Source organism: Bison bison, unplaced genomic scaffold, assembly GCF_000754665.1.
Source record: "Bison bison bison isolate TAMUID 2011002044 unplaced genomic scaffold, Bison_UMD1.0 scf7180017864154, whole genome shotgun sequence".
Classification (NCBI taxonomy): domain Eukaryota; kingdom Metazoa; phylum Chordata; class Mammalia; order Artiodactyla; family Bovidae; genus Bison; species Bison bison.
In genome coordinates, this window is record NW_011494726.1 from 700,838 (window position 1) to 723,329 (window position 22,492).

The 22,492-nt window shown below is 47.1% G+C and overlaps 1 protein-coding gene across 4 annotated transcripts in view; it reads right to left on the minus strand.

Moving 5' to 3' along the window:
* Window positions 1–18,359: 18,359 nt before the first annotated feature.
* HNF4A (hepatocyte nuclear factor 4, alpha) overlaps window positions 18,360–22,492 on the minus strand; it is a 29,809-nt gene continuing 25,676 nt past the window's right edge. For all 4 annotated transcript variants that reach the window (XM_010840993.1, XM_010840994.1, XM_010840992.1 and 1 more), the window contains exon 10: window positions 18,360–21,556. In XM_010840993.1, coding sequence (XP_010839295.1) covers window positions 21,414–21,556 — 143 coding nt within the window. In that variant the 3' untranslated portion in view covers window positions 18,360–21,413. The remainder of the gene's footprint in view (window positions 21,557–22,492) is intronic.

Below are 22,492 nucleotides of genomic sequence, written 5' to 3' on the forward strand. Positions count from 1 at the left end.
GAGCGTGGGCTCTAGGGTATATGAGCTGCAGTAGTGGCGGCACACAGGTTTAGGTACCCCACGACAGGTGGAATCTTCCCGCACCAAGGATCGAACCCACGTCCCCTGGATTGGCAGGTGATTCCTTAACGGCTAGACCACCAGGGAACTCCAGAAGTGAGCATCTTCTGACTTGTGTTTCGTAGAAACACTCTGAGGAGAGCTGATTTAGGGGCCTGAGAGGGGCAGGGAGATGAGTGAGGTGACGCCCATGGAGTTGGGGATGGTCAGGGCCAGGGCGGAGGGTGGAGGCCGAGAGGAGGGGTCCATCTGGGTTGTTTGGGAGGTCGGTGGAACCCAGCAAGGGTCCCAGTCATAGGCTCTGATGGTGTCTTGGCAGTGTTAGGAGTCCCGTCTTTGTGATTCTAAGGTTAACTTGCACACTTGTAACCTGGCACGGAGTGGGCACTTGGGACGTGTTTGCTGAAGAGATGACTAACGGAAAGAAAGGCCCTTTGTAAATGGAGACACGCCCTCTGAGAAATGGCTGCAGCCTCCCCTCCCCGCTGCCTCCCTCCTTACGGACATTCCCCTCCCATCATCCCTGTCCTTGAATCACCTCCAGGCACATCCTGCTTCTGATAGGCAGGATTTTAGAAGCTCAACCTTCAGGTTCTCGTATTTTCTTAGCCAGGAAACCTCTTTCCCATGGAAGCCTGATATGTAAATGAGATAGAAAGTTATTTTATAATTTCAAACACCCAAGAATCTGAGTAAAAGAAATGAAGAAAATTGACAGGATTCTCAGCAGTTATTGATATACAAATGATCCTTGAGAAAAATAGAGCTGTTTTATTGAATGCCATAATTTCAAATCAGGGCATTCCTGACAATGTGTTCTTTTTATATACCCAACAAAGAGCTCTCAGAGGCTTTCTGCAGGGAAACCCAGCCTCTGAAGTCAATTATTCCAGCATTTGGTTTCCTTTGTATTCAAGCACAATCCTGCTTCATCCATAGAAATATTTCCAAATGGTAAAAGTCTGTGTATGTGTATGTTTCAAAATTTTTATATAATTAAAGTATACAACATACATTTTTTAAAAATGCACCAAGCCTAAGTGTACAGGTCAGTAATACTCACAAAGAGAACACCACCATGTCCCTGGCACCCAGATGAAGACGGGGACCCTGGCCAGCCCCACAAGCCTTGCTTGTGTCTCTTCCAGTCATTCACAGCTCACCTCTCTACAGAGTAACCATGATCTTGACCCTTAACACCCTAGGTTATTTTGGTCTCTTGAACTTTCACAGACATGAAATACAGGGCATATTCATTTGTATCTGGCTTGTGTTTGAGAGATTCATCTGTATTTTTTACAGCTGGAGTCTGTCTGTTCATTCTCATTGCTGTATAGTGTTCCATTGTATGAATATACCACAGTTTCAAAAAGCGATTTTTAAAATGTTTAAATGGTTTTTGCATATATTATTATTTTTTCTTTTTTTATTGGCATTTAATTGCTTTACAATGTCGTGTTTGTTTCTTCTGTATAACAAAGTGAGTCAGCTATATGTTACATATATCCCCTTCCCCAAATATGAAAGTTTCATGGATTTGCACGTCATCCTTGCACAGGGGTCGTGCTAATCTTCTCTGTCTTTTTCCAGTTTGGTGTATGTGCTGCTGAAGCAAGCACCAAATAGTGATTAAAAAAAAAAAAAAAAAACAGGTCACTAGGGGTAGTGGGCAGGGACTGGGTCTGACCCACAGGTAAGTTTCGGTTTATGCACCTAGTGTTTCTGTTTTGTCTTCACTGTCTTGGCTGCTGTTAAAAATCAACGTCTGGCCTCTCTTAGAAGATCTGCTGTTTTTGGGCCCCCGATCTCAAGTGCCTGGAGCTGAATCCCGGCTGCCCCTTCTCAACAATGCTTTCTGTTCCCATTTTGCCACAGTCCCCACCACCCCCTATTGCACAGGCCCACCTTACCCACCAATATTGCCCACCTGGCCCTGTAAGCATTTTATTTTTTGTTAGTTACATATGACCTCTATTTTTAAAAACTTATTTTATTGAAGTATAGTTGACTTACAATGTTATGCTAATTTCTACTATACAGCAAAGTGATTCAGTTACACACATATGTATATACGTTCTTTTTCATATTCTTTTCCACTATGGTTTACCACAGGATATTGAATATAGTTCCCTGTGCTACTCAGTAGGACCTTGTTGTTTGGTCCTGTAAACATGTGAGTCTTCCACTCCAGCTTTAATTTAGCAGAAGTGGCCCCCAACATGCTTTATTCTGTGATCTACACTACAGGAAAATCTGATCATTCAAGTTAGAATATAAATTGTCTCCACTGGGTTAAAATTTGGAAGGTATATTTGAATGCTTAAAAAATTTAGGACTTCCCTGGCACTCAGCTGCTAAGACTACACTTCTACTGTAGGGGCACAGGTTCAATCCCTGGTCAGGGAACTAAGATCCCATAGGTCTCTTAGTGGTGCAGCCAAATATATATATATATATATAGTTGTGTCTGACTCTTTGCAACCCTGTGGACTGTAGCCTACTAGGCTTCTCCGTCCATGGGATTCTCCAGGCAAGAATACTGGAGTGGGTTACCATTTCCTTCTCCAGGGGATCTTCCCAACCCAGGGATCAAACCTGGGTCTCCTGCATTGGAGGCAGACGCTTTAACCTTTGAGCCACCAGGGAAGTCCATACACACACACACACACACACACACGTATATATATTATCATTATTACTATTTTTAAAAGTTTTAAAATATATTTCATGATTATTGTTATCATTATTTCATGCATGCGTGCTGTTGCTTCAGTCGTGTCTGACTCTTTGCGACCCTATGGACCATTAGCCGGCCAGGCTGCCTCTGTCCATGGGATTATCCAGGCAAGAATATTGGAGCGGGTTGCCATGCCCTCCTCCAGGGGATCTTCCCGACCCAGGGATGAATCCGCATCTCTAATGTCTCCTGGATTGGCAGGCAGATTCTTTACCACTAGTGCCACCTGGGAAACCCATTATCATTATTATTATTAATCAAAAGATCTTTTAAAATATACAGTTGACCCTTGAGCAACATGGATTTGAACTGCGTGGATCCACCTTTATGCAGATATTTTTCAATAGTAAATATTACAATACTGCACAATCCATGGTTGGTTGAATCCATGGGTGCAGAACTGCAGATACTGGAGAAACCACTACTATGGAGGAATCATTGTAAGGTGGGCTGATATAAGTTATACACAGATTTTTGACTGCACGGAGGATGGGTGCCTGTAACCCCGACTTTGTTCAGGGTCAACTGTATTCAAATGTATAGTAAAGACCATAGTTAAATATGATTCTGATGATTTGGAATCAAATCCTGGCTCTATTACTCAGGAGCTGTGTGACCTCAGGTAATTGTGGTACCTCTCTGTGCCACAGTACAAAGGGGGATACTAATATTTACCTCACTGGGTTCTTATGAAGATTAAATGAGCTAATACTTATAACAATGTTAGACAAGCATCTGACACATAATAAATATTCAACATATGTTAGGCTTTTATTATTTTTAAATTTTGTGGGCAGACCAATCATCTGACCTGCTAAGGTAACAAACCATCTCAGTTTGCCCAAGACTTGAGAGGGCTTTCAGGAATCAGGACTTGCACTGCTAAAACTGGAAAGTGAAAGTCGCTCAGTCATGGCTGACTCTTTGTGACCCCATGGACTGTATAGTCCATGGAATTCAAAAGTGGAAAAGTCCCGGGCAAAAAAGGATCAACTGGTCACCCTCGGTCTTCCTAACAGTGACCCTTCACTATAACATAACAGACTGGGGCTCTTACTTAAAAAAAAATAGCCATTTTATTTATTTATACTTATTTATTTGTGACTGCACTGGGTCTTCACTGTTGTGCGTGAGCTTTCTCTAGGGGCGAGCGGGGGCTACTCTTCTTTGCAGTGCTCAGGCTTCTCATTGCGATGGCTTCTCTTGTTACGGAGCACGTGGTCTCAAGAGCACAAGGGCTTCAGTAGTTATGGCACACGAGCTTAGTTGCTGCATAGCATGTGGAGGCTTCCCAGACCAGTGACGGAACCCATCTTCCCAGACCAGTGATGGAACCCGTTGGCAGGCAGACTCTTCACCACTGAACCACCAGGGAAGTCCCACCATTAACATTTGGGGCTGAATAATTCTCTATTGGGGAGAGAAGCTGCCTTGTTCATTGCGGGATGTTTAGCAGCATCCCTGGCCTGCACCCACTTGATGCCAGCAGCATCCTCACAACCAATTATGACAACTGAAAATGTCTTCAGATGTTGCCAGATGTCTCCTGAGAAGCAAGATCTCCAGGTCGAGAACCACTGGCTCAACTGAGGCAAATTTAATGAATGGCGTGTTTACAGAGGTGTGGGCAGGCTAAGGGAAACCTCAGGGAGCAGTGACACACCCAGGGTCTAGAATATGGGGAACTGATCTCACCCCCAGACCTGCAGGAGTTTGAGAGGGAACAGAGTTACTGCTCCCGGAAGTAGCTGGAACTGTGAAAGTGAGGCCGTGGAGAAGTGCAGGCCCTGTCAAATGAGGGGCTACGTGGCGTAAATAGCCATGCTTCTTCCTCATCCTGCCTGTTAATCTCCCCTTGATGGCTCTCTTTGGCGGAATCCAGTGAGAAGTCAGGAGGCATGGGCGCCTCCTGGTGCACAAAACAGAGCTGATGAGGGTGTGTGGAGGTGCTGGACGGACAGACAGGAACCATCACAGGGAGGCAGCAGCAGGCCTCAGACACTGGACATTTGAGTCCGGTCTTGTAAATTACGTAGGAGTTTTCCAGGTAGAGCAAATGGGGAAAGGGTATTTCACCCAGAGGGAACAGCATGTACAAAGGCATGGAGTTACAAAAGAGCCTGGCTCCCACTTCACTGTTTATTTAATCATGATTATTTGTTTGATTGATTGACTCTGTTCTAAAACACTCGAAAGGTACAAAGGCATAAAATTAAAAGTAGAGCTTCCTCCCACCCCTGACCCCAGCTGCCCTAACCTCCCAGAGGCCACCTTTCTCTCCAGGCTCCTCTCACTTCTAGAAATAGTCAGTGCAAATACTAGCTAGTAATGTATATGACATGTGTCACAAACTCCTAATTTGACTTAATTTCACTGATGTTTGTGGAGCCCCTGTGGTGTGCAGAGAAACAGGTGGAGAGCTCTGACCTTGAACCCCAAGCCCAGCCCTTCACAAAGCACCATGCAGTTTTAGGCACATCACTCTCAGCTTCTCATATCCTCTTCCAAGAAAGGAGTGTCTCTAAGGGTTCTGCCAGCTCTGTGGGGTTTCCCTACAGTTGTGTAGTTCAACTGATGGTTTGTGAATTAAATGGAATTAAAGCTGAACCTGGTAGCTCAGACAGTAAAGAATCTGCCTGCAATGCAGGAGATCCAGGTTCAATCCCTAGGTTGGAAAGATCCCCCCTGGAGAAGGGAATGGCAAGCCACTTCAGTGTTCTTGCCTGGAGAATCCCATGGACAGAGGAGCCTGGGATCCATGGGTCCATGGGATCGCAAACAGTCGGACATGACTGAGCAACTAACACTTTCACTTTTCAAAGCTGAACCACTAGCAAGAAGCAAATTGTAACAAAAGAGCCTTGGGTCTCTCTCAGGCCCATGTGTTGTCATTTTAGGGAGATGAATGAGGTTTCTGTCTCCAAAGACATGCTCTTGAATGAGCCAACAGAATCGTTGTCTAAGAAGAGAGTGCCTACAGTACTATAACCTTGAGCATGGGCTGACTTGGGAGCTGGTTGGCTCCAACCAACTGGGTGGCACTTAGCCTGGCTCTGAGCTGCCCAGGAAAGACTAGACCCTGCTGGGCTACCCCTAGCTGGTGTGTGAAGCTCTCAGGGGAATTTAAGATCAAAAGGAGGAACTGGGAAGGCTATCAAGCTACAGTTACAGGGAGCCTGATGGCCAACTGGTATACCTGATGGTACCTGGAAGCAAGCAAAGAAGTCTGGGTACCATTTGCCCAGCCAGAAGCCCAGAAACCAGAGCAACCCAGGTCACCAGGAGCAGACGAGAACAGGGTTATTCCTTACCTCTGTTTTTCCTTTCTGATCTGTCTTGTCACCATAAAACTCGGTTCTTTTCTGACAATACCCGTATTTCCAGCACTTGGGGCAAAGTTGCCTACCACAGATGGACCACCTGCCTTGTTTTAGATGCTGACCACACACCAGCCTTCAGTTCCTGGCTACTATTCAAGAAGGTCTTGATGACCCCCACTTTGCAAACAAGAAAAACTGAGGCTCGGAAAGGAGAGATGCAGGGCATTGTGAGGTCAGGGATTGTAAATATACATAGTGATACCAACAGGCCTTTTGTGTTGGAGAGGTACGGAGTTTTGAGCACAGAGTCAGAGAACCTTAGAAGTCCAGGAGGGCTGGGTTCACAGGTTACCAGTACAGTCCACACCTGCATCTGATCACCACACCACGGATTAAGCGTCTCTCTAGGGTCCATTTCCCATGCATTCAGGCCTCTTCTTCTCTCACCTGGCATCTTGTTCCAGCCTCCTCCCTGGTCCCTCTTCTTTTCAAAACTACAAGCAGCAGCCAGAGGCATTTTTCTAAACTCTAAGCAGACTGTGTCCCTCTTTCTCTTAAAACCCTTCATTGGCTCCCCTTTGCCCTCAGGATAAAGTTCAAATTCCTTGACATGGTTTACTAAATCATCTGTCTCTTGCCACTCTGCCTCTCTCCAACACCCCCACCCCCAGCTCTGCACCAACTCGGACAAGCCTCGGTTTAATTGACCAGATACGCCACATGCTCTCTCCCTCCCTCCCTAACCCCTGGACCTTTGCACTTGCTGTTCCACTCACTTGGAACACAGTGCACTCTAGCACTCCCTTTCCCTGGTTGAATGTTCTCTCTCTTTTCCCAGCTCCTCTGGGAAGTTATTTCTGCTCACACCCCTCCCAAGGAGGCTGGGTTGGTGCCTCCTTCCAATCCACAGTTGGAACGTCCACCCCCACCCACAGTTCTCGCCTACCTGTATGACAATTCACTGTGGGTCATACATGCCTATGTGCTTGCCTGTGTCCCCTTGCCTCCCCCAAGAGGGAGGGCAGGAACAGGGATTGTCTTTTCTCTGCCATGCCCCTAGCTCCAAAATATGTGTTGATGTTGTTGTTCTGTTCTTAGTCATATCCAGCTCTGTGACCCCAGGGACTGAAGCATGCCAGGCTTCCCTGTCCTTCACTATCTTCTGGAGTCTTCTCAAACTCATGTTCAGTGAGTCAGTGATGCCATCTAACCATGTCAGGAGGTGACTGAGGATGAGAGGATGAGATGTATTGATAGATGATTCATACTATGTCAGAATCAGAGAATCACTGAGTCTTAGAATCATGGACTTGGTGAGACAGAAACCTAAAATCTCAGAGTCATATAATCACAGAATATTAGAAACACACAAACTGGGAATTCAAGAAGCTTAGCATCTCAGTACTGGGAGAATTCTTGCATAGTCACCTTGTCCAAGGACTACTAGTGAATTTGGAAAGTCTTAATTGTGCCCTTCTATATTATTGAGTTTATATTTTTACATATGTTTATATAATATTACACTCATACCTTTTAAATATTTATGTAAATGTGTTCTATAATATTTATTAAACACCTAGTTTTTTATTATTCAATACTTACTGAGCCAATCATCGTGCTGGGCAACTGTTTTTTTTTTTTTTAATCTATGTTTGTATAATAAATTATCCTAGTTTGAAACAGCAAACATTTTTGACATCACAATTTTTGTATGATAGGGCTTCAGGAGTGGCTTACCTTGATGGTATGGGTCTTTCATGAGGTTACAATCAAATTGGCAGCCAGGGCTTGACCATGGCTGGAAGATCCACTTCTGAGATGGCGCCCTCACATGGCTGGCAGCTGACAAGGGGCCTCAGCTCCTCTCCATGTGGACCCACCACAGGGCTGCTTGAGGTTCCTTACAATGTGGCTGCTGGCTTCCTTAGAGCATGTAATCCAAGATGGCAAAATGAAAACCACCACGTCTTTTATAACCTCGCCTTCAAAGTCACACTTTTAAATTTCCACAATATCCTAGTGATCACACAGGACAGTCCTATTCGGTCTGGGAGACAACAACACAGCAGTGTGCGTACCAGGAAGTGTGGCTCATTGGGGGCCATCTTGGAGACTGGCTTCCACAGCAGTGTTGAACAAGATTGACAGCAGACTAGAGTTGACAGTTTGGGCAGAAAGAATAGAGGAAGACAAATCGTTATACGAAGGAATAATTTCAGATAGTGGTAAGCACAATGACAAAAATCAAACAAGATGATAAGTTAGAGCAAGGGTCAGCAAACTATGATCACTGGCCCAATCTGACCTGCTGCTGACTTTTGTCAATAAAGTTTTATTGGAACTCAGCCATGCCCATGCACCTTCATACTGTTTATGGCTGTCTTCATTCTGTAACAGCAGATTTAAGTAGTTGCAACTGAGACCATCTAGCCTGCAATGCTTCATCTATTTAGCTAACTTGGTCAGAGAAGGCCACTCCAAAGGCAACATTTGAGCAGAGACCTGAATGGTTAAAAGGAACTGGCCAGGAGGAGAGCTGAAAGAATGTTCCAGAAAAATGGAACATCAGGGTAAAGGCTGTGAAGCTGTGAGATGAGAACAGTTTTGGTGTTTTGAGGAACAAAGGGGAGGCCAAGGGGTTGGAACAGAGTGAACAAGGGGCAGGGTGATAAGCGAGGATCTCAGATAAACAGTCAGGAGCCACTTTATGTAGAATGTTGGGGCCCTAGTGAGGAGGTTGGATTTTGTTCTAGGAATAATGGGAAGCCATTGGAGGCTTTTAAGAGGGAGAGGTTGGATCTGATGTGAATGGGAAAGATGACAAGTATAATTTGGCCCCATCCTCTGAACAAGACAGTGCCTCTACTGCTCCTGTAAGCGCAGCTGTCCCAGAACTTGTGGGTCTTAGAAGATCCAGGTAAAGACCTTCAGTGTATTTTACTAACTACATGCTCAGGGCTCAGGAATCACTCTGGCCAGAAAGTCCTCTCCCTTGACCTGCTTGGAGTCTCTGATCTCTCATCCCAGCTTGCCTCTTCTGGATCTAGGACATCTGTGAAATTGGAAAGGCCATTCAGTTTTGAGTCCTGGATTCCAGACTTTTCCTGACACTGACTTACCTGTGACCATGAGAGAATCAGGAAAACCCTCCGGACCTCAGTTTTCTCATCTGTAAAATAAGTGAGAGTCCGGTCTGCTTGGGGCAAGACAGGCGATTAAGGGTGGGGTTGTGCTGGACACATGCACCATAGTTCTAGGCCGAGCCCAAAGGACATGTATTGGCCCAGAATGGGGTGGGCTTGGTCAGGCTGAGGTTGCTGACTTGGGTGATGGGTAAAAAAGGCCATTGGTCCATTGGGCAAAAGGCTTCTGGCAAGCCCTTTCCTGATTAAATTTTGAACAACAGGGAAGCTTGCTGCCTCCCAGATCCCCTTAGGGATGGCAGACTTTGCCTGGGGGCAAGACTGTGGATAGAGATGGGAAATCAGTGTCCATGTACAAGTCAGCTTTGGATATTAGACAGAGCACAGGATCTGTTTATCAGAGAGCCCCCCCCCTTATTTAACCCATGCCCTCTTTTATCCCCAGCTTTCTCACCTGTGAAATGGGTAGAATCCAACCTAAGATGTTTTACGGTTGTAAGAGGCCCTAGCATTTTGTGTACTATTCTGAACCGGAGAAGGCAATGGCACCCCACTCCGGTACTCTTGCCTGGAAAATCCCATGGATGGAGGAGCTGGAAGGCTGCAGTCCATGGGGTCGCTAGGGGTCGGACACGACTGAGCGACTTCACTTTCAATTTTCACTTTCATGCATTGGAGGAGGAAATGGCAACCCACTCCAGTGTTCATGCCTGGAGAATCCCAGGGACGGGAGAGCCTGGTAGGCTGCCGTCTATGGGGTCACACAGAGTCGAACACGACTGAAGTGACTTAGCAGCAGCATGAAAGAAAACACACTGACAAGTAAGTTATGACATAATGCTTTCTCATCACTTACAATTTTTATTTTATTTTTATTAAAGAGCTCTGAGACTTATTTAGATGTTATCTTTAAAAGCATACAACACCCTTGCACATAGACATAAAGGAGAATCTAAGTGAAATAAATTAGTTAAGAACTCCTAAAACTTCTTTCCAGTCAGCATCCAGCTCACCTAGATAACTTTTCAGCACAACATCTTTCTTGTCCATATTTTTTCCTGTATTACTGTTGAAAGATTTGATCACCCACCACTCCTTGAAAGAAGGCTCCACTACGGTCTTCAGGACCTTCTTCCAACCTGTTTAGTCCAATTCTGCAGGTTTGACCCTGGGGCTTTCTTGCTCTTATTGGAAGATGTCAATGGAAGGTTTTCAGGAAGCAACCAGGACTCAAACGGTCCTTAAATCAGTGGTTTGTGAGGAATACACAGAGGGGGCAGTGGGTCAGTCAGGCCACCAGAAATGATGACCAGAACCAACCAGGTATGACTGCCACCTGATTTGACCAGCGGTGAAGTCAGATATGATTGATTTAAAGACATATCCTAACCTCAGAGACGTCATGGGGAAAAAAAAGATGCATTGAAGAATTTAAAAAAAAACCACAGCCACTGCTGCCTGTTGGGTTTCTGCAAGGATGAAGGGTGGAAAGCATGGGACCAGCTCTGCAGAAGCCATCCCTGGGCAGCTCTCAACTGTCCCCTGACTCTCCTGCCTGGGGCATCGCCCTAGCACGGCTGCTCAGGTTTATGGCGACAATCGCTGCTGCCGCCAGACGTGATCTCAAAGCCATAAAGGCCTTTTACAGTTTCACTCTCCCCTGAGATAAGCTCAGGGAGCCCTTCTCAAGGCCGGGGAGCAATTTCAGAGCCACAGGGGGAGGGGCCAGTGTTGCACAAGTCGGGGAAACGGAACAGGTTTTATGGCCCCGACTTCTCTAAAAACACTGTGTTCTCATATCCTCAGTTTGAACTTGCTGGTGACACCTCAGCACCTGGAGCACAGTGACATTCATTCATTCGTTCATTCACGTGTTCATTCATTCATTCGACAAACAGAGGAGAGAGTGCAAGGCACACCGCTGTGACGGTCTGTGTGGACCCAGGGCAGGTCACTTACTCTCATCTGTACCTCAAGTACGGTTCACTGAACCTGCCTGTTAAGCCAGCCACGTGAGACAGGGAGTAAGGCAGCACCCTCAGCACGCAGTAGGCCCGCAACCAACATTGCCTGAATTGCTTTCCCTCTCCATCGACATCTGTCTCACCTGTCCTTGGTCCCTTTTCCTCCTTCTCTCTTTCTTTCTTTTAAAAAAGTATTTTTTAAAAATATTTTTTAGAAGTATTTTTTAAAAAGAATTTGTTACAATACTACTTTTGCTTTATGTTTTGGTTTTGGGGCTGCAAGGCAGGTAGAATCTGAGCTCCCTGACTAGGGATCGAACCCATATTCCCTGCATTGGAAGGCTAAATCTTACCCACTAGACCACTGGGGATGTCCTCCTTTTCCTCTTTCTGACCAGGATGGTGGAGGGACCCAGACTACAGTCACCGCTACAGTGCTCTACCGCGTATACATCCTCTTTTAAATAAGTTCAAGCGACTCTGGCTTTTTTTCTTTCATTAAAAAAAAAACTAAGGTACTAATTTCCATATTCTAAATCTGACTTCTTTTCATGCATGGCTCTGCAAGTTTTGGCAACTGTATATAGTGATGTATACACAACAGTCAAGATACAGAGCATTTCTATCACCCCAAGACCCCTCCCCTATACTCCTTTGTATTTAAACCCCCCAACCCAGCCCTCGCCCCTGGCAACCACAGTGTCTGTCCCAAGAGCTTTTGCCCTCACATCAAATCCCTCTCCTGCTTCTAATTTTATTTGCCAGAAAGAGCTCCCCAGGACCTCCTAACCCCAAGTGTTTGCCTGATTAGGGAAGGCCCAACAAGGATAATCTATACATCATAAAGTCACTGGCTTGGGACCTTCATTACGTCTGCAGAGTCCCTTCACGGCAGCTCCTAGATTTGTGTCTGATTGAGAAGTAGAGAGAAGTGCGCAGAGACCAGGGGGTGGGAATCACCTTAGAATTTCGCCTACCACACCAGCCTATCCAAGCTGTCATTGTGTCTCCCCTGAACCACCGCACAGACCACCACTGGGCTTTTCTGCTTCCATTCTTGTTCCTTGGAGTCTGTGCGCTACACAGTGAAGAGTGGTCTTTTAAAAACGTGAATCAGATCACATCACTTCCCTGTTGGAAAACGTCTGAGAGTTTTCATTCTCATGGCCCCACCTGGTCCTGCCCACCTCTCAGACTCCATTGCCTCCCACTCTGCTCCGGACACATGGACCATGGTGCTCAGCCCCTAAGATGCTCAGCTGGCTCCTGCTGCAGGGCTTTTACACTTGAGGCTACCTGGTGTTCCTTTCCCCCAGCCCCTCCTTAGCCTCCAGATCTCAGCCCAGATTCGCCTCTTTGGGGAGGTTCTCCCTGATCCCCTAAAGTGATGTCATCACATCCTAAGCACTTTCAATTGAACCCCTTTTATTTCCTGTTCACTCATTCACAATACCTTGTTTTACTTTCAAAGAACTTGACTGTTGGACCATCTGACAGCTCTTGACTATTTCAAATTATCTTTTTAAAAGAGTACTGCATTTTTGTTTAATTTAAAAAATGCTATTGCATTTTTCTATTTAAAAAAATTATTTATGTATTTGGCTGTTCTGGGTCTTAGTTGCAGCATATGAACTCTAAGTTGCAGTATGTGGGACATAGTTCCCTGACCAGGGATTGAACCTGGGCCCCCTGCATTGGAAGCACAGAGTCTTAGCCACAGGACCATGAGGGAAGTCCCTCAAATTACCTTTTTAAATGTATTCACTCAAGTATTGTCTGTCTGTTCCCTCTAGGAGCTAAACCTCATGAAGTCAGGGACTTTATCTGTCTTGCCCACCTGTGTACCTGGTGCCTAGACAGCGACCCAGCACATAATGGGCACTCACTACGTATTTGTTGAGTGAGTGAATGAATGACCATTTCTTTTGGATTGGTCCCTTCCTCTACATCTCTATTGCCTCTATATGGTACCAGCTTCACCATCTCTTACCTGGTCCAGCACATGAGCATCTTCACTGGTCTTCCTGCTCACAGCTGCACCCCATCCAATCCATCTTTGACAAAGCTGCCAGAGTGATCCCTTAAAAAACACAGATCCGGCCACAACCTTCCCCCAGTCTCCTATCTCCAGTGATTTTTCTATTTCCCCTAAATAAATTCCAGGTGCCCAGTGTTTGAGGCCCCCACCCCCTGGCCCAGACCATCCAACATGGCATGCTTCCAGGTGTGGATTGAAGACTTCAGTGGGCATGCTGAGTGACTTCAGGGTTACACAGAGATGGCATTCAATGCCATTGCCACCAAAGCCTGTCTCTTTACAAGTCTTCCTCCCTTTCAAAAACTTTACAGAGAAAGTTTGGATAGCACATCTCTTTAGAAATTTGTCAATTTCCCATTTGAAGAGGAAAGTACAGAACTTCCCCTGGGTGATCCTCTCTGGCTCCACCTTAAAAATAAATCACTTATTTTTTGCTGTAATTTTGCAATCATCGTCTATCTACATGGCAAAGTGATACTGGTTTTCCATTTACATCAGTCATCAATGTAAAGAGAATGCTTATGAGTTGACTGAAAGAAACACAGTGGGAATTCCCTGACAGTCCAGTGGTTAGGACTCTGAGCTTTCACTGCCAAGGGCTGGGGTTCAATCCCTAGTCAGGGAAGTAGGATCCTCCAGGCTTCGCAGTGTGGCCAAAAAAATCATTAATTAAGTAAAATCAGACTACCTTATTTTAAAAAATAAAGAAAAATGGTAAGTAAGTAAGGTGCAGTGGTACTCGGGTGTGGAGGAGATGTGACGAGTACAGTGACTGCAGGTTGGGAAACACTGGTCTCCATCCTTCCTCCCATCCACCTGCTGCCTGCCATGACTCACTGCTCCATCTCCCTCCTTCTCCCTAAACACACACCCATCTTTTCTCTGCCTCACCCCTGCCTCTAAATCTTCCAGCAAATGAGACTTTCCCAGACTGCCGTCATCCCCCCATTCAAAGGACCACCCCCACTGCTGTCACTCTCTTTTGGCTCTTAATATTCAACTGCTTGTAATTTTTTTTTTTAATTGTTGATTGACTTTGCTGCACTGGGTCTTCTTTGCCGTGCACGCGCTTTCTCTAGTGCAGTGAGAGGGCGCTACTCTTCGTTGCGGTGCTCAGGCTTTAGGCGCATGGGCTCGGTAGTTGCGGTGTATGGTAAGTGTGCTCTGTTGCATGCGGGGTCTTCCCACATCAGGGATGGAACCCGTGTCCCCTGTGTTGGCAGGTGGATTCTTAACCACTGGACCACCCGGGTCCCTGCTTACAAGTCCCTGCTTGTAATTTTCCCTTCTATAAGAAAAAATTGTAAACTAAGAGGGAGGTACCTCATGGTTCTACCCCTTCGTAAACCCCAGGATGCTTTGGCACAAGGCTCCGCCCCTCAGTATTTGTCAAATAATGAACTTTTATCCGTTCGCACTGCTTCTGTGGTCAGCATACAGTGACTGACTCATCCTCCCAGGTCCCATCATGGTGGCTCCTGGGGTCAGACAATGGATGTTTGAATCTCGGCTGTTGGGCCAGCTCTGAACCGTGGACAAATGCCATCCTCATTTGTAAAATAGAACAATAGGAACACCTGACTCAGGGTGTTGTCATGGGGATGAACATATGCCCAATAATGTTTGGCAGAGAGGAAGTGGTCAATAAATGTGGGTCTTGAAACAGGATGTGGTTGTAGCTTCTCCATCATTAGATGGTGGCAGAGAATCCTGTAAGACAGGTCTCTTGGGTCTTGCCTTGGAATTTACAGATGACGCACTGATCCAAGAAACGTAGGACAAAGGTGATCTGGGTTCCACAGAAGAGGAAGTAGGGTGGTCCCACCAGTTTGGGGTGATTGCATGGACATTCCTTTGGATGGTCACACAACCCATCACCCAGAGTCCCTCCCACTTCTTTCCGTTTATTGAGGGGTTCCATCTGGGATAAAGAGATCAAAGCACCCAGTGTCATGGCTGGTGAAGGAGCCTCTGTAGTGGGTAGGTGAATTCCCAATTCTTGGGGGCCCACGTGGGTTGGTTGAAGAAGGCTGGGTTTGAGTCCTGGCTCAACTGCTCCCTGGCTTTGTGCCTGGGACAAGTTCCTTCACCTCTCTGAACCTCGGTTTCATCATGTCTAAAATGGTGATCATGGGATGTGGTGTTTGCCACCCAAGCTGATGTTGTTTTGCAACGAAAATGGAAACCAAACTTGCGACTCTGGCTGCCCAGGTGGAGATTTGAGATTAACGAGGGCAAAGGGCTGATGAAGTTGGAGGAGCCAAGGCCAGAGGAATTTATGGCAGCCCAGGGTTTATGGTTTTGATATGGATTTATTAAGCACGCTCTAGGACTGCAATAGCCTGCTCTGTCCCCCACCCCCGCGTCCATGCTGGCAGCAGCATGGACGAGGTTTCTGATGCAACATTAGAGAGATTACTTCCTGGTGCTCGTGAGTGGAGGAAAGGCCCAGGGGATGGTAGGAGTGGCCCTGGGGATCAGGCTGCAGCGAAAGTGTGCTTTTGAGGCTGGAGAACTCAGTGGTTAGCTTCTCACTAGACAGGAGCTGAGTGAAGTCTACACTCACAAAGCGCCTCCTGAGCGGGCACTCTGTACACCTTAGATACATGGCAGCTGTCATAGCTGTTGTGATCTCATTCAGTTCAATCCTGACAACACCCCTGGAGGGAGGATCATTTCCATTTTAGAGATGAGGCTCAGAGAGGAGTGACCTGAAAGTCAATCACCGAGATATGTGACTCCCAGCTCAGAGCTTTGGTCCCCTCCCTTTGTAAAACAGAAAGGGTCACCCTGCTCTACCGTCACCCTTGACCACACCTAGGCATTCACTGCCCAGCCATAAGCAAGCCTCCATCCCACCATCACCAAATGCTGTGTTGTGCTGGTGAATGGTGAACAATTGGCCAGCCAGGAAACACCTTGAATTGCAGTGTTTGCCATTTTTTGTGGTGTAAATGCTTCCACCATTGCTATCCGTGTAGCATCGCCTATCACAGAATTGGAAAGAGCAACTAAAAAATCAAATCTCTCAGGCCAGCTCCAGCACACCCCTGAGCAAAAGCAAGGTTGTGGTGGCCGAGGTACAAGCCCAGCCTCCTGGGTTATCCGGGGAACAAGGTGGGTGCAGACCTGGCTGGGAATTCAAAATTTTATATTGGAGTACAGTTGATTGACAATGTTGTCTTAGTCTCAGGTGTACAACAAAGTGATTGAGTTAAACATATACCTATTCTTTTTGAAGTTCTTTTCCCATTTAGGTCCCAAAGAAAGGCAATGCCAAAGAATGCTCAAACTACCGTACAATTGCACTCATCTCACACGCTAGTAAAATAATGCTCAAAATTCTCCAAGCCAGGCTTCAATAGTATGTGAATACCAGATGTTCAAGCTGGGTTTAGAAAAGGCAGAGGAACCAGAGATCAAATTGCCAACACCCACTGGATCATGGAAAAAGCAAGAGAGTTCCAGAAAAACATCTATTTCTGCTTTATTGACTATGCCAAAGCCTGTGACTGTGAGGATCACAATAAACTGTGGAAAACTCTGAAAGAGATGAGAATACCAGACCACCTGACCTGCCTCTTGAGAAATCTGTATGCAGGTCAGGAAGCAACAGTTAGAACTGGACATGGAACAACAGACTGGTTCCAAATAGGAAAAGGAGTATGTCAAGGCTGTATATTGTCACCCTGCTTATCTAACTTATATGCAGAGTACATCATGAGAAATGCTGGGCTGGAAGAAGCACAAGCTGGAATCAAGATTGCCCGGAGAAATATCAATAACCTCAGATATGCAGATCACACAGCCCTTATGGCAGAAAGGGAAGAAGAACTAAAGAGCCTCTTGATGAAAGTGAAAGAAGAGAGTGAAAAAGTTGGCTAAAGCTCAACATTCAGAAACCTAAGACAATGGCATCCAGTCCCATCACTTCATGGCAAATAGATAGGGAAACAGTGGAAACAGTGGCAGACTTTATTTTTTGGACTCCAAAATCACTGCAGATGGTGACTGCAGCCATGAAATTAAAAGACCCTTACTCCTTGGAAGAAAAGTTATGACCAACCTAGATAGCATATTAAAAAGCAGAGACATTACTTTGCCAACAAAGGTCCATCTAGTCAAGGCTATGGTTTTTCCAGTAGTCATGTATGGATGTGAGAGTTGGACTGTGAAGAAGGCTGAGTGCTGAAGAATTGATGCTTTTGAACTATGGTGTTGGAGAAGACTCTTAAGAGTCCCTTGGACTGCAAGGAGATCCAACCAGTCCATTCTAAAGATCAGCCTTGGGTGTTCTTTGGAAGGAATGATGCTAAAGCTGAAACTCCAGTACTTTGGCCACCTGATGCGAAGAGTTGACTCATTGGAAAAGACTCTGATGCTGGGAGGGATTGGGGGCAGGAGGAGAAGGGGACGACATAGGATGAGATGGTTGGATGGCATCACCAACTCAATGGAAATGAGTTTGAGTAAACGCTGAGAGTTGGACAGGGAGGCCTGGTGTGCTGCAGTCCATGGGGTTGCAAAGAGTTGGACATGACTGAGCGACTGAACTGAACTGAATTTCCCATTTAAGCTATTACAGAATATCGAGTTGCATTCCCTGTGCTATATGGTAGGACCTTCTTGATTATCTCTTTTAAATACATTTATTCTTTTTTGAAAACAACGCTTACTTTTATGAGATTTCCTATGCCTGCTTGTTCCTCATTGCTGGCAGGTTGACCCAGGTCCCTGGCAGTGACCCAGAACAGGGCTCCATCTCAGACCCTGATGGTCAGTGACAGACCCTGGAAACTTCTTGCCATTCTTCTTGCCATCACCTCCTCTCTTATCCCTCCCCTACTCTCTACATACTGAGCAGTTGGAATCAAGACACTAGATTTCAACTCCCACCTCTCAAGGAAAATTGCTTTCCCTGAGCCTCATTTACCTCATTGATAAAGCAAGAGGTAATCATGTCTACCTTGCTTACCTTGAGAAGATGAAAAAACCGTAACAGATATGAAAGCATTCTTCATATAGAAAAGAACTATCTGAATATTCTCATTCTTATTTCTAACACCTGAAAGGAAGAAAAGACACTCATCCAAGGACTTAGAAAACATAGGTGCCATTTATTTCTTTTTATAAACTTTTGTTAAAACGCACAAGAGTAAGAAATCTTTTTTGCTTCTTTGCCCCGTTGGGTGGCAGTGACAGGGGCTCTGGGGACAGCACAGGACCCGATGACATCCGCCATGGGAAGATGTTGATGAGTCTGGCAGGACGCCAGCCCACTTTCAGAACTGCTCAGTGTGAATTTCTAACTTCATCACAATCAAGGCAAATCATGGAGCAATTTGGCAAAAGTAATTGGCTTGGTCATCACAAGAAATCGAGGAGCATCCACTTCCAAGGCTCTGCTCCCGTTTGTCCACCCTCAGAAGAGCCGTGTGGGTTCCGGAAGCTACTGAGAGCCGCCCAGAGAAGAGGTTGTCTCAGTGGAGGAATTACAGGGCCCGTGCTTGCCCTCCAACCCTCTTCGAGTCCATGAGATCGTATGTTTTAGGATCACGACTCAGGTAGTGAAAATAAAGATTTTTCCAACGTGGTGGCTTCAGTTTAAAGTCTTTTAGAAAAGTAAATTCTCTTTGTGTTTCCTGTGTGGCAATAAAATTATTAAAGTGGCATGGATTTCTCCTCCAGGGAGGTTGATTTGGGGCCAATAATTGGCCCCTGGCCCAGAAGATTGGCTACCGTTAAAAATCACAGCTACCCCACCCCACCCTACGGGAACTTCTTATCTCAGCTTTGTTCCCATGGCAGAAGTCTGGGCAATAGTGAGGCAGGGTGAGGGGGTTGGGGTGGCAAAGAGGGGATGACAATGATCAGAAATGATCCCAGCTTCCCCACCTTGCCCCAGACCCATCTGAGCACTCTGGCTGGGGTTTTTGGGGGAACGCCCCAGGAATGAGGGGTGGCTGAGGGAGGCTGGGCTGCCCTGAGCAAGGAACAACCTTTCCTGGGACTGAGGACTTGGCTTGGTGGAAGGGGAAACCCCAGCTCTGACAGCACTGCAGATGTGGTGATTGTTCTCGGACATCCCGTCCCAATACCCTTCCTGCCTCTCTCACAAAAAAGTCCCTATTGATAGAATTTGGGGGGCACTGGGGTGCTGCCTGCATCCACTCAGAAACCTGTGTGGGGGGTAGGTAGTCAGTCTGACTGTTCACTCTCCTCCCTAAGCTCCAGTTCCAGGACACATCCCTTTAATTCCCACTAGGCAGTGGCACTTTCCAGAATTTTCACAAAGCCTCTAAAATTCTGCATGGATGAGTACTGGCTGTTCGATTCTGGGGTTTAATGGTTTCAGAAGGTACCCTGAGTGATGCTCCACAGAGTGGGTCTCAAACCCAGTTCTTCTTACCTCTCCCCCACCCCCACTCACACCATCCCATTTCCGGAATGCCAGGTCACATTGGTCCATCTCACAATGGACTGCTGAATGCCCCTTCCCCACACTTAGGGACTGAAGAGACAGAAAAGGAGTCCAGGAACCATGACTTCTCCATGTTTATCAGCAAACAGGATTCTGGACCCAAAGTGGACTTTAATGCAGCCTCAGGCCAATCTTAGTCCTGGGAGTGGGCAGGTCTTTTGGGGAGAATGAGGCTTCCAAGGCTGCTGAAGCAGGCAGGAAGGTCCTCAACTCAATCCCAGTAAGGACAGAAGGGGCCTTTTCAGAGATGTTCAACCACTGAGGCTAAGTGTGCCTGAGCCTGGCAGATCTGGGATCAAGTCTGGGTCACTTACTAGCTGTGTGAGTTCCAGAAAAATGATTTAACCACTGAGATCTCAATTCCTTCTTCAGTAACGATTTCTGGGTAATAAAGAGGGTTAAAGGAGATGGGGCAGGTCAAGTGCCTTAAGACAGCACCGGGAGGAAGCGCTCGAGACAGGCCTGGTGGGATAATTCCTCCTCCCTGCCACTCTCCCCTGAGGTTCACCCATCTGTCTTTTCCATCCCCAGCTTCATCTCCCTCACCTGAATGACACGGTGAGGCCCCATCTGACCTTCCTGCTCTCTCCCAAACTTCTGATCTCTGGAGGACTGTGATCTTCCAGTTTCTGAAAGCTCGGCTCCCTGCACATCCCTCTCCAGCTACTCACAGCCTGGGGACCCAAGTCGCCATGCCTCCGTCTGGCATTCAAGATCCCCAGGCTGTCCGGTGCACCCCCTCTCCTCCAGAGAGCCCCATCTTTCATCACCTCCTTCCATGGCCTCCTTCTGACCTCCCTGCCTGGTCCAGGTTGTCTGCTCTTAGAATGTTCTGGCTCACCTGTTCCACCAGCCAGAATCCAGCCCTTCCTTAAAGGCCTAATGGATGGTCTGCCCCTTCCTGCCTTCTCTGACCCCTCCCGCCTCCCCCTCGGTCCTGGCTGCAGTGTCCACCCTGGATTGTTCTTTCATGTTCAGCAGCCTACAGGGACCATCACTCTGACCCGAAGGACCCTCCCAAGTCCCAGAAGAAGGGAAGAGCCAGGGGTTAGAGGAAAAATGGTATCCACCTGCTTGAGAGTCTCCCACGCTGCACCGAGCTCCAGTCAGTGCTTTTCAAATGCTCCCGGGATGACTGGGGGTGTTGTTTGCACGTTGTCCTCAGCCTCTGGAGAGGTGGCTTTGGAGAAACGAGGATGACTAAGGAAGGGGGACAGTGGTGGCTGCGGCAGCAGAACAGGGATGTGGGAGGAGCCACCATGTGACCCAGCCCAGAAGGGCTCTGTGTCCAACATTACACCAATCTGAGCAGGGAGGGAGCCGTGCTTCAGCAAGGTCTCGTGTCGTCTCCAGGTGGCAGCCATTTGGGGGTGAAGAAGTGAGGCGAAGGATGAGGGGAAGGCAGTGGTTTCAGCAGGAGAAAAGCTGTCCAAGCAGCAGAGGATTTTCCAGCTGGGGTCTCCCCAAGTCACAGCCCCGTTATCCAGAGCAAATGGTGAAGGGGGGCAGTGGGATGCAACCCACAGCCCGAGTTCAAGGGCCCTCGCCCTTCCCATCACTGCTCTGGGACTGGCCCGTGGTCACAGCTTGCTTCACTGTGACCAAGTGACCATCAGGGGCTCTCGGAGGGGGCTGGGGGATCAGCAGAGCCCCCGCCCCGCATTGACTTGCTAGATGACTTCCTGCTTGGTGATGGTCGGCTGCGGGATGGCGGAGGGGGGCTTGACGATGGTGGCAATAGCTCCGGGCAGAAGCTTGTAGGGCTCGGACCCTGAACCACCAGGCGGTGAAGGCTGTGGAGTCTCAGGGGTGGCTGGAGGGGCAAAGAGACAGACCGGGGTTGTTCAGAATTCCAGCCCTTTGTGGGTGCGGGTCAATGAAGAGCACTAGGGAAGTCCTCCCCACTCTCTGACACTTAAATTTCCTCTTCTACAAAATGAGAGAATTAGACTAGATTATCTCTAAGGACTGCTACAGCCCAAACCTTCTGAGCCCCATATCACTAAGTCTAAGTTCCATCAGGTCTGGAAGGCTATAGCTGGGTGAGGTTCTGCAGTTAGAACCTTTTGCCCACGTCCCTACAACCCCCATCTCCTCCACCCTTTGATACAGAGTTGGATGCTTCTCCCAAACTGGGGTCCAGGTTTCCCTAAGGACCGTGGGACATGTGACAGGATCAAGCTTTCTTGGAGAAAAGGAAGAGCAGTAGATGAGACCCAAGGGTCTGGCTAACTGGCTCAAAAAATACTCTCCGTTTGATAGTTAGGTAGATGAGTAGCAGAAACTGATGGCCCCACCCCCATGACAAGTTCAGAACGTAATTTTGACTATGACCCTCTTGGCCAGCTTTATTCAAAGGCCAACTTTCCCAAAGAACAATCTCAATGAAATGCGATCTCATTTTAGCGGACCCTCTCATCCCAATGATAATCTTCCTCTTTGAAGGACCCTGCCCGATGACAAACTCACTCTTGTGAGACTTCACCTCAGAGGACAGTCTAGCCCAGTGGAAGCCTTCACCCAGTGAAGAGTCTCACCTAGTCGTCTAATGGACAGTCTTACCCAACTGAGAAGTCTAACTTCAGTGAACAGTTTTACCTAGTGGACAACATCACCTAATGAAATCCTCACCGCAGTGGACATCCTCAACCAATCTACCCAGTGGATCGCCTCATCTAAGGACGGCTTCATTCAGTGGAAGGTGTCAATCACCTCACTGAATAAGCAGCCTTAACAAACGGACAGTCTC